This window comes from Ctenopharyngodon idella, chromosome 22, assembly GCF_019924925.1.
Source record: "Ctenopharyngodon idella isolate HZGC_01 chromosome 22, HZGC01, whole genome shotgun sequence".
Taxonomy (NCBI): Eukaryota; Metazoa; Chordata; class Actinopteri; order Cypriniformes; family Xenocyprididae; genus Ctenopharyngodon; species Ctenopharyngodon idella.
In genome coordinates, this window is record NC_067241.1 from 27,951,668 (window position 1) to 27,962,629 (window position 10,962).

The window sequence follows — 10,962 nt, forward strand, 5'->3', positions numbered from 1 at the left end:
CATTTTTTTTCAGGTCTTTCGATCTAATGGACAAAATGAGCTCGCACAATTTACATGTGAACACGCACAGAGACGACGGAAAAAGATACAAAGAGCAGCAGCTTACGTTTCTGCTCTGACAGCCGCAAGACTAGCCGAACATGGTGAGTGTGTGTTAGAAATCAGGAACGGTGAGAGAACATTGTGCTTGGTACATTTTCCTTTTCAAACCAAACTTGGGTTTTAAGCCAACAAAGTTTAAATCCCGTCTGGCTAGTGCGCTTCCCATAGTGTTTGCACATTAGTTCAGTAGGCGGTCTTTTGTGGCTGAACACATTTGACCACATGAGCGTTTACACTACGAAAGCAATCTGGACGAATGCATTTTCCAACTACCTCTGGAAGTGGTCTAAAGTGGACAAGCCGTTTACACCTGTTTTTAGCGTTGTCCACTTGTGATCCGATTGACCAAATCGCATCTTAATACCAGGTGGAAACAGGCCGAAAACGCATTCGACCAGATTGCTTTCATAGTGTACACACTCATGTGGTTGAACAGCCACTAAAGACCGCCTACTGTCCACCTACTGACCTAAGGCATAAACATTATGGGAAGCACACTAGCCAGATGGGATAGTTTGGTGTGAAGATGAAAAACGTACCAAGCACAATGTTCTCTCACCATTCCTGATTTCACGAGTTCACACTTACAAATAAGTCAGATAGAAAATGATATGCATATTTGGCGTGCTGTCCGAGGGCTCAGAGTGTATATATATATATCATGCTGATCGATAGACGTGGTAATTGCTGATGACAGGTTGATTGATACACTCACAGTGTTCAGTGCAGTCTTGCGTCTATCAGAGCAGAAACGAAAGCTGGATGCTCTCTGTATGTTTTTCCGTCGTCTCTGGCCGCGTTTATATGTAAATTGTAAGAGCTTATTTTGTCCATTAAATCGAAAGATCTGAAAAAACCCTATAAATTTACTCGCTCATAGACCCTCTCCTCGAAGAAATCAGGACAGAAGTGGTTGAAAGTGGACAAAATGAGACAGATTAAAACACCAGGTGTAAACGGTATGCATCTTCCTCGTCTACTTGTGATCCAATCGACCAAAACGTATCTTGATACCTGGTGGAAACAGTAAAAAAAAACACAAACATTTGAATGGTAATATATATAGCAAGACTAGGTTTAAATCATTAACAATGTTTAAATGTTATTAACAAAGATGAATTACAGTGAACAATAGTATATTAAGTAAATAGTATAAATTAACATTGACCTATATTAATAATAAGACTGTTCACTGTTAGTGATACTTAATTGAACCTTATTGTAAACTGTTACCTATATTGAATTCAGTGCATTTATAGTAAGTGTGCATGATCAAAATATCTGTTCTGGGGAAACTGTAGGCCTGTAGACTCATGTGTTTTCCAAAGAGAGATCTTGATCTCAAACTCCATTTCCTGCTGTCCACCTCCATCACCCTCTTGGCTAGTTTTGCTGAAACTGTGCGACCACGTAGGAGCCGATGTGATTGGAGAAACACCAGAGAACTTTTCCGTTACACTTAAGAATGCCCTTCCTCTTCCTCCCGATATCTGTCGCAATTCTTTCCACATCTTCGCTAGTGTCTGCTTTCCTGTCTCCAGCAGACCCAGACCTGTCTGTGTGCTCAGAGAGACATGTGTATTCAACCTGATTGTAGAGCTTCTTCAGGATGCCCTTCTTTGGCAGTTTCATGGACTGGTTGTAGGAAGAAGGTTCAAGAGGGGACAGCAGAATAGAGCTGCTGTTTGGGCTGAAAGTTCTTTCCTTATGTTTCTTTCTCGGTAGGGTAGAGGCACGTGGTTTACTCTCTGTAACTCCTGAGAATGAAGTATCTGGGAAGTTAGGACAGTTTAGGTTTAGCCACCAATGGTTAGCGATGTCTTCCACAGTGGCTCTGTCCTCTACTTTTACTGTGAGCATCCATCCAATCAATGAATAGGCCCCTATAAGAAGAATTGAAAGAGTCATGATAAATTCCCACTCATGATGGTGGACAGATATGTGGATGTGAATAAATCTCACCTGATGAGATATCAGGGGTCTTGTATCGTCCCTGGCGGATCTGCTCTTTAAGGATGCTGTAACTTGTGCCATCAAAAGGCATGGAGCCATAAACCAGAGCATATAACAGCACACCAAGAGACCAACAGTCCACCTGGGACATAAAAAAGAATATGTCATGCAGAATAGTTTATGACGTGTTTACTATACAAACTGTGGCCTTGTGAAAAAGAAGTGCACTTAATAGTACTGAATGTGCACTTGTAGTGTACTTCAAATATTATATTTTTGAAAACTGTACTTGCAGATAATATGATATTACTGATTATGAAACGGTCACTTAAGTGTACTTTAGGAGAGTACACTTTCATGACTGTTTCTTAACACACTTAAGTAGACTTCTAAAAAGTGCACTAATGTCAAATTAAAAGTTTTACTTTAAAGTACATTTTAAATCATTGTTTTAATAATCTTTTGTTGTGTTTTAAAGAAGTATACTTATTTTGAGGTGTTTACTAACAAATTAAAGCCCATGTAAAGTACTTCATTATATATATTAAATCTGTAATTACAAATATATAATATAGCTGCGAGCAGCAATTATCGGGGTTCAAGTGCTTTAAGGCCTTTAAGCAGATGCATAAAAAGGTATTATGTTTTAATTATCAAGCCTGTAACCATCTAGATCATGAATGGAAAAGACCATTTACAGCCAATACAGGCAATTTACCATATAGGAAATATGTTTTTTAAAGATTTTTAGCAGTTATCGAGGTTGAGCCAAAAACCTATGACTAGCTCGCCAAAGTTGGTTTTTGAAATAATCTCCAATATTTAACGAACTATTTGATGGAAAGCGTCAGTCCTAGAGGCAAAGTTGCTCTGAATATGGAGTTCTACCATGTGTCATGAGCGTGCGATACACAATCTTTTACACACATGAAATTTCAAGTCAATCTGACTAACAGTGAAGTAGTTATAGCCATTTTTTTTTCCTTTTTTGCTCTGTCCTTTTTCACAGAATGAGCTCTTACATACGTGTGCCGAGTCATAGCTGTGAAACGAAATTTCAACTTTTTTTATAATTATTGACAATCAGACTCCAAAGAATCTTGCTGCACTGGTTTGGTTCAGATCGGTCCAATAACCTAGGACTAGTTTGTAAAAGTAGGTTTTTCAAAAAATCCAAAATACCCCAAAATTTTGTGCCAAGGATTCCAACGATATAAGACACTTGAGCCTATGCCTAACGGTTTAGGAGTTAGGAGCAATTTCATACTTTTCACCGCTGTATCGCCCCATTAGGCCAATCAGCATGAGGCTTGGTGACGTTGTAGATGGTGTGAGTACTACCAGCTCTCAAAGTTTCAAGTCTCTATGACTTATGGTTTGGTCTGCCTGATCACTTTCAAGGGAGAATGCTGATCCTTAAAAATTTTAACAATTACAATAGGGTTTCAGTGCTACGCGCTTGAACCCATAATTAATACATTATACATAATACATAATATATTTCAATAGAAATTACATTATTGAAATAATATACATGTAAGTATATTGTAGTTTACCATAAATGCTTGTCAGTACAATTGGCAGTACGCTTTAACCATATTTCACAGACAATAGAAGTAATTATGAAATTACATATAAAGATGTACTTAAGTCCTACTTAAGTGGGTCAAAAAAGCACTCTTATTTAAACTATAATACATTTTTTTATTTAACTGCAATTAACATGCAATTTAGTGTCTGAAAACATTACATTCAGTTTGCGCTTGAGTATATTCTTTGAGAATGTTATTTCCGTAACAAGCACTCTTTTTAAAAGTATCACAAGTTTCACAAGGGTGAGCAATCAGAAAAACTGGTGAGACTGATTGAAACCTCAGGGCCGTGGTATGGAAGTCCGTTGACAATCTCTGGTGAAGCATACAGGGGGCTCCCGCAGAAAGTGTCCAGACATCGGCCTCTCATGTAGCGGTTGGACAAGCCAAAGTCAGCTAACTACAACAAACAGAGCAATTATAGATAAATCAATTCTGTATTAAAATGGGTGACCTACTTCTGTTTATTTAATAGAATCTATTTCTGATTCACATAGGGTGGATAAAAATAGCAGAAGACCAATTATAAATGCAGCTGCAGAGATTAATCATATTACACTGGCTGTCAAACACTTAAAAACGCTTGGTTATGCTAAATCGCTTGAAATTAGATAGACAAATATAAATTGTGCTTACATATGAAATAAAACATCTGTTACTCTCAAAAACTGTTCATAACAGACTCTGTATAATGAATAATGAATAAAAGTCATCTTTCATCATATTTCCTACATCCAGTTAACATATGGAGACAAAGGATGCCTTCAAACCTGTCTGTTACCAACTATGTATGAAACATTGTAGGTGTAAGCAGCTATTTTGCAAGAGTCATCTGATCCAGTGATTGCTCTATATGGTTTGTAATGACCAAGGAATAAAGCTGTTCTATTGTGCAAAATAATGCGAACATTGTTCCCTTATAATGTTCCCATATTCCAGGATGATGATGCTCCTATTCACAGTGCTAATGTAATTGCAGAGTGATTTCATAAACACCAGGATGAAGTCAAATGCATTCCATGACCACCAGATCTGCACATCCTTAAACCTTCATGGGGATGTTTGGGGTTCAAAATGAGAAGTCAATTAACACTTCATCATCCCTCATAAAAAAAGTCCAAAAAGAATCAATGTCCCATAAAACAAATTTCAGGGCATGTTTGACAGATTCCAGAAAGAAAATGAAGCTCATTAAGGGTGATCCTACCTGATCCTATATTAGGGTCTTTATTTCATATAGTGTTTCCATTATTTTGTTCACCGTATTTATTATTTTAAAAATTCCAGTTTCACAAACAAGGCTTAAGCTAGTCCGAGACTAAAATGCGTGTTTGAGCTGTTTAAACTGAAAGCAACTTGTACTGACATCTTAAAATATGTCAGTGTCATTGTTTTGTCTCAAGATGCACAACAGTAATGTTTTTTTTCTAGTGAACATTTATAAAAGCTACTTAAATGTCCTAATTGAACTAAGGCTTAATCCTGGCTTAGGCTAAGCCCTGTAAAAACCAGGCCTGTGTGCAGAAAGTTTGAATTGCTTGTCTCAAAGGATCCATTAGTTTATGTAATGTGATGGTAACACGAATGAAAAATGAAAGGCAGTGGCTAGATGCTATTTACACTAAGTGACAATAGCAGCTTTTTCTTAGCAATATGCTATTTACACTAGGTGAAAATAGTGATATATTCTATTTACACCATGTAAAAGTATCAGTTCTTTGCAATAAGAGTAAATAGCAATTAAATGCTATCTATACTTTATAGTGACAGATACTATTTGCACCTCAGTATTTTTGTACATTAACAGAATGCAATAATATCATAGAGTGTAAATGATTTTATTTATTAAAATTATTAAATGGATGCTGCCTTATTGGGAGAATAAAATCCCTCCCTACACCTTCCCCTAACCCTATCCAATAAACACTTTTAATATTATTAAACACTCGTTCGCAGTTTATTTCAACTTTTAGAACATTATTTTCATTTTTAATTAAAAATAAATGTGAGCTCGGAAAAAGGCGGATTCAAACCCGCGTCAATCACGTTAAAAGCCAGGTCTGCGAGCGTTTTTTAAAACTTGAGTGGCCCAACCAGACATCGGTGGGCGGAGCTAGTGTAAATTGCGATTGCCAACAAGGGATGCTATTTGCACTTAGTGTAAATAGACACTCCGAAAAATGAAAATGCATGAAACATAATGTCAGTTCTTTAGTAATTAGTTTTGGTTTAAATTGTTTACCTTCACATTTAAGTCCTTGTCCAGAAGTATATTCTCCAGTTTGAGGTCACGATGAACCACACCATTCTGAGGGATGACAAGAGATTTCTAACATTTTTTAAAAATAAATGTAAAAATATAATATTTACACATTTTTTGTCAAATGTAATGTGTTTACAGTGTAGTCCTTAATATTGAAAAACCTGTGATTTCCAGGCTAATTTTAATGTACTGGTTGCATTGAGATATAAATACTAAATATAAATACAAACATACAATATACTATATATTACCAATATTCATATACTATAGATATAAATATATAAATACTGAATTTTTATATAATGTTTTTAAAACTGCTGAGGCAAAGCCTGTTTGCTTAGAGTGTTATTCAGTTTTGCTTGGAGTGTTATTCAGTTTTGTAATATTACTAAGATTGCCAAATAAACAGGAAGGTTTTTTAGGGTGTATTTAGGAGAAATAAAAGTTACTGGTAACAAATTTATCAACTTAACTGAACTGAACATTCATATATAGCTTGAATATTATTTATTATTAAAAGATTTTACATTCAAGTACATTCAGCTGGTAAAACGTTGACTGCGCACCCCCTACATCCCCAGCACCACCTGCCTAGATCTGCTGGGGTGTTCTCCTTACTTTCCTTGCAGCAGCTCATGCCAGCAGCAGTAGCAGCAGATCTAGTCCGCCAAGATAAAGCCAATATACATTCTATTCTTATCAATAAAATGCTGTTTAAATCTATTCTGAGAGTTGTCGTGATTGAAATGGCTATTCAAGAAAAACTGCTCATATGTAGAATGAATGCCATGAGATTTTAAGAGCAGAAATGTGTTTACTTTGTGGCAGTAATGCACAGCAGAGGTGATCTGCCTGAAGAAGTGTCTGGCCTCTTTTTCTGACAGTCTCTGTTTCTGCTGAATGTACTCATAAAGCTCTCCTCCACTCGCATACTCCATCACCATCACAATCCTCTCTCTGCTCTCAAACACTGAAAACAAATCCACACAAAACACATTTCATTAATCATTTGGTGGGTTAATAGAAAGAGAGTGTATCTTAATCTCTCTGATACAGCATTTGGCATTAGGATATGTGACAAACATAATCATAGTGTGAGACTGTTGTATTTTACCCTCATATAGACAGATGATATTTGGGTGCGTAAGAGAGGCGGTGATTTCAATTTCTCTTTGGATGTGAGCCCTATCCAGGTCATCCCTTAATCTCTCCTTTCTAATGGATTTAATAGCCACCTGAAGCACACAAACAGACACATTATAATCAAACACATCATTGAACTAAATATCTGTAAGTATATGAGTCAATGATGTGATGCTCATTTATTACGTTATTCAAAAATACATGGAAAATGCAGTTAATACAGACTTGAATACATCTCTTCTGTGATGTTGTTTGCAATTTCTCAACTACAATTCATATTGATATTTTTTGTGTGGCTTAAAGTAAAAAATGTTTAGCTGACCAAAGACTGTCTCATTAAAAGGCTTACAAACGTTGACTATCTTTTATTGATATATTTTTTAAAGCCAGCATGAAATCAAAACTGACATTTCTTATTTTTATTGGAATATTGCAGTGTTTATTACAAATGATTTTTCCTTGCACATCCTTTTTTTTTTTTTTTCACGTTCCCTCACAATCTTTGATCAAAATAACTTCCCCTCAGACATCTCTTCTCTGATGATGTGTTTACTAGCATGAGGGCGGGGCAACCTGTCACTCACATGAGATCAACCAATAGCAAATCACAACCAACCAATCAATTCCCCATGGATAAAATCAAGTCCTGCCCTATATTTTTTCTTGTTTGAGAAGCCATTTCACTACCACCCTCAACCATGAACCATAACAATAAATAATTCATAAGTTAATCAGAATTCCAGTCTCCAACTGATATGGATATAATTTAGGCTACAGATCAAATATTATGTTTTGCTGACCTATATATAACTCTGCTGGCTGCGAGTTAAATTTTGTACCATTAACTCTGGGCCTCTTCGGTCAGAACTGACCAAAAAATGTTTTGTTTTGAATTTTTAAACATTTTTGCTTCATCAGAATGGGATGACACTTAGCTATGTGAAAACACAAAACAATCAGGGACATGATTCGGATATGTTAAAGGGTTGAAAAATAAAAAGTAACAATTCATACCTTCATGGTCAAAAATGACCGACATAGGAAATTAATGGATTTTTTTTTTTTTTTTTTTGCTTCACCGTAATGGATAACACAAACAAAAAAACATGGACATGATCCAGACATGTTAAAGTCACTCTATTTTAATCTGAAATATTGCATTTATTAATTTTTTTAAATTATATTAATTTTAATGGAAAAAATAGCTCATAAAAAATGTATAAATATTGCATAGTATCATAACATTCCCTCAAAATTCTAAATAATAATCAAAATATATTATTGAACAAAAATATATTACATTGATGTTCCTGGACAAAAAAAAATTTCAAGGTACAAAGTGTGACCAAAAAATGAAGGGGCTCAGAGGGTTAAGGTGTTGTTTAGTTTTTGGTATATGTGGGGTCTGTAAGTGTTACATAGCATGCAGTTTTGGATCAGCTAACACAATGCTCCATTGTAACCCATTAGATTTTTACAATTCCAAAATTCCTTGATAGTCATTAACTGAAATCATGCAGTGTCATTTCTTTCCTCAACGAATGGAATTTACTGATGTAAACATACATTGAAATGTAAAGCTAAAGGCCCAAGGTATATGGAAATTTTATCACTGAAAAAACTCTGATGGGAGGTCGCCAAAACCTGCTGTCTATATGACAACACTGGCAGTGCCATCTGGGAAGTTTCCAAGCAACTCTGACCCCAATCTGGAGATGTGGAGAGACGCCTCGCTCCCCTGTCACACATGCACACAGCACCCGGCTACCTCTGAATGGTGTTAGTGTTTGTCTGCAGGAATCTCAGCTATGCTAAGGCTCCTGGATTCCGGAATACTTTACCTCTGAGTCCAGATGAGTGACAGAGTGAGAGAGAGGCTCAGCTGCTGCTCTAATCTGATTGGACAGTGAGATTACTTCAGTTTTTCCATTAATGTTTTCATACATTTTCAGGCTGTGAAAGAGTGCAGACAGCAGGCTGAGGGAAATATCTCTGTTGTTTTTGTTAAATGACAGACTGAGCAATGAATGAGTGGTTAAGTATTTAATTAAGTGTGCTAACATGAGGTCTACATACAGTAGACATGTGCATACACACACACACACAAAGCGCCTATTGGATGACCCCAAAAATGTCCAAGAGTAATTAAAAAAGGTAAATTGCTAAGTAAAGACGTGTTGAATGACTGACACACTGTCAGAACTGATGTCAGAGAACATGATGGATATTCTTCTCAAAATAGAGAAATTAAGTCTGTAAATTTTTGATTAAATAAATCAATAAAACTTAGTCATTTTTAGGAACTATAAGAACAAAGAAAAACATTAACTCCATATTTTTTGAGAATACTCAAGCATTTCAAGTTAAACCATTTATTTAGCACTTATGAATTTACTTTAAAATTTAAAAGTGTTTTTCTCACAACTTTTAACATTTGACATTTCCATAACTCTAGTTCCTTTTCACGGCATAATCATTTTTAGTCAGATCATTACAATATTATAGAAAGACATCATTTATACTTTATATATAAGCACCAATAGGCTCTCAAGTATTGAGACACCTTGTTTCACTGACAAGTCATATTGAAATGTTCTCAGATGAAGACCTTTTTATAACAGCGAACTTATTTACAAATTCACAAATAGATAGATAGATAGATAGATAGATAGATATCTTGAAAATGAGGACCCATGAGTGTATATTCACAGTTTTCACTGCTAGCATAAAAATAATAGATTTAACCTATTAACCTAATTTTGTTTGGTTAATATCAAATTATTGTTAACTAACTAAAACGCCATTCGTTGCTTACGATACAGACATCAAAAAATACAAATGTTTCATATCAGCATTTTGTGACATGTGAATTCATTCAAAACTATAAGAACCGAGAAATAATGTCAAGAACTGATAGAAAACCCGTTCATGTCGCTCACCGTCTTTCCACACTGTCTCGCCACCGCGCGCTTGACTTTGCCGTACGTGCCCTTGCCCAGCGTCTCCAGCACTTCATAACGGCGCTTGAGACTGTGTTTATGATGGTGTTTCTTCACTCCGGATGAAGTCTGGAGCTCTGCTCGCTCCTCCAGTGTGTATGTGGAGGCCACGTTAGCGCTCGCGCTGCGCTCAGTGATCCGCTGTCGCTCCATGGCAACCGCGAGCGGAGGTGCTGCTCACCTGTGAAGTGAGTCGTGTTGTAGTCCCTGTTTTGAACGGCAACTTAAAAATAGTTTTTCTGTCATTTACGGTGATAAAACAATAAGAAAAGAGACTAAGAACTGTTGCTCTTTTGATATGGGCGGTGATGCTGAACATCTTCTGCCTATATATGCGGTGGGATGGTGAGTCTGTTTTCCCTCCTGAAGTCGGAATGGGAGGGGTGGAGTCATGCTGTCAATCATCAGCGGTGACGCGCATCAGTGCCAGCCAGACTCTGATGGATGGGACTGCTGACCTCAATCCTACCTTACAGAAAACCTCACAAAAACACTGTCAGTGTGACTGCAATGGCTTAACATCCATGGTTTGCTTTTCAGAGAGGACGTTACTTTTATTCTCACTTGAGAATTTTACTATACTGTGGCCAAATTCCATTGGATTTATACAATATCAAACAAATATTTTGAATATAAATATTATATATAAATATTTTATTTATTTTGAAGAAAAAAATAAATAAAAAAATTTGCACAGAAAAGTAGCAAAATGTCTCCGAAAATTATTAGTTTTGATAAAAGGTCTAGCATAATTTGCAAGTACCAATTGCTTTGAGATTTTGTATTCAATATAATGTAAATCTGACATAGGCTATTTAGGCTATGTGTGTCTTAAGGTCTCCAGTGCATTTCTATTACAAACAGCTTGGAGCTGAAGCTATTGGGAAAATATATATATATATATGAAAAT

General features: G+C 36.1%; 1 protein-coding gene across 1 annotated transcript; it reads right to left on the reverse strand.

Moving 5' to 3' along the window:
- Positions 1-1,054: 1,054 nt before the first annotated feature.
- LOC127505009 (NUAK family SNF1-like kinase 1) lies at positions 1,055-10,342 on the reverse strand. The gene is made up of 7 exons (XM_051880233.1): positions 9,993-10,342; positions 7,025-7,145; positions 6,729-6,880; positions 5,890-5,955; positions 3,928-4,047; positions 2,065-2,197; positions 1,055-1,985 (listed from the first exon to the last, which is right to left on the reverse strand). Exons 1-7 carry the CDS (start codon positions 10,203-10,205, stop codon positions 1,486-1,488), a joined length of 1,305 nt encoding a protein of 434 aa, XP_051736193.1. The 5' UTR covers positions 10,206-10,342; the 3' UTR covers positions 1,055-1,485.
- Between the last annotated feature and the right edge of the window lie 620 nt (positions 10,343-10,962).

Bases quoted from the DNA above. Each gene is read 5' to 3' on its own strand.
- LOC127505009 (XM_051880233.1), bottom strand. From the start codon at position 10,205: ATGGAGCGACAGCGGATCACTGAGCGCAGCGCGAGCGCTAACGTGGCC. The intron at 5,956-6,728 runs GTAAACACATTT...GTCATCCCTCAG, and splicing joins CTGTGCATTACTGCCACAAA to AATGGTGTGGTTCATCGTGA. The intron at 4,048-5,889 runs GTAAACAATTTA...TGTTTGTTGTAG, and splicing joins ACAAGGACTTAAATGTGAAG to TTAGCTGACTTTGGCTTGTC.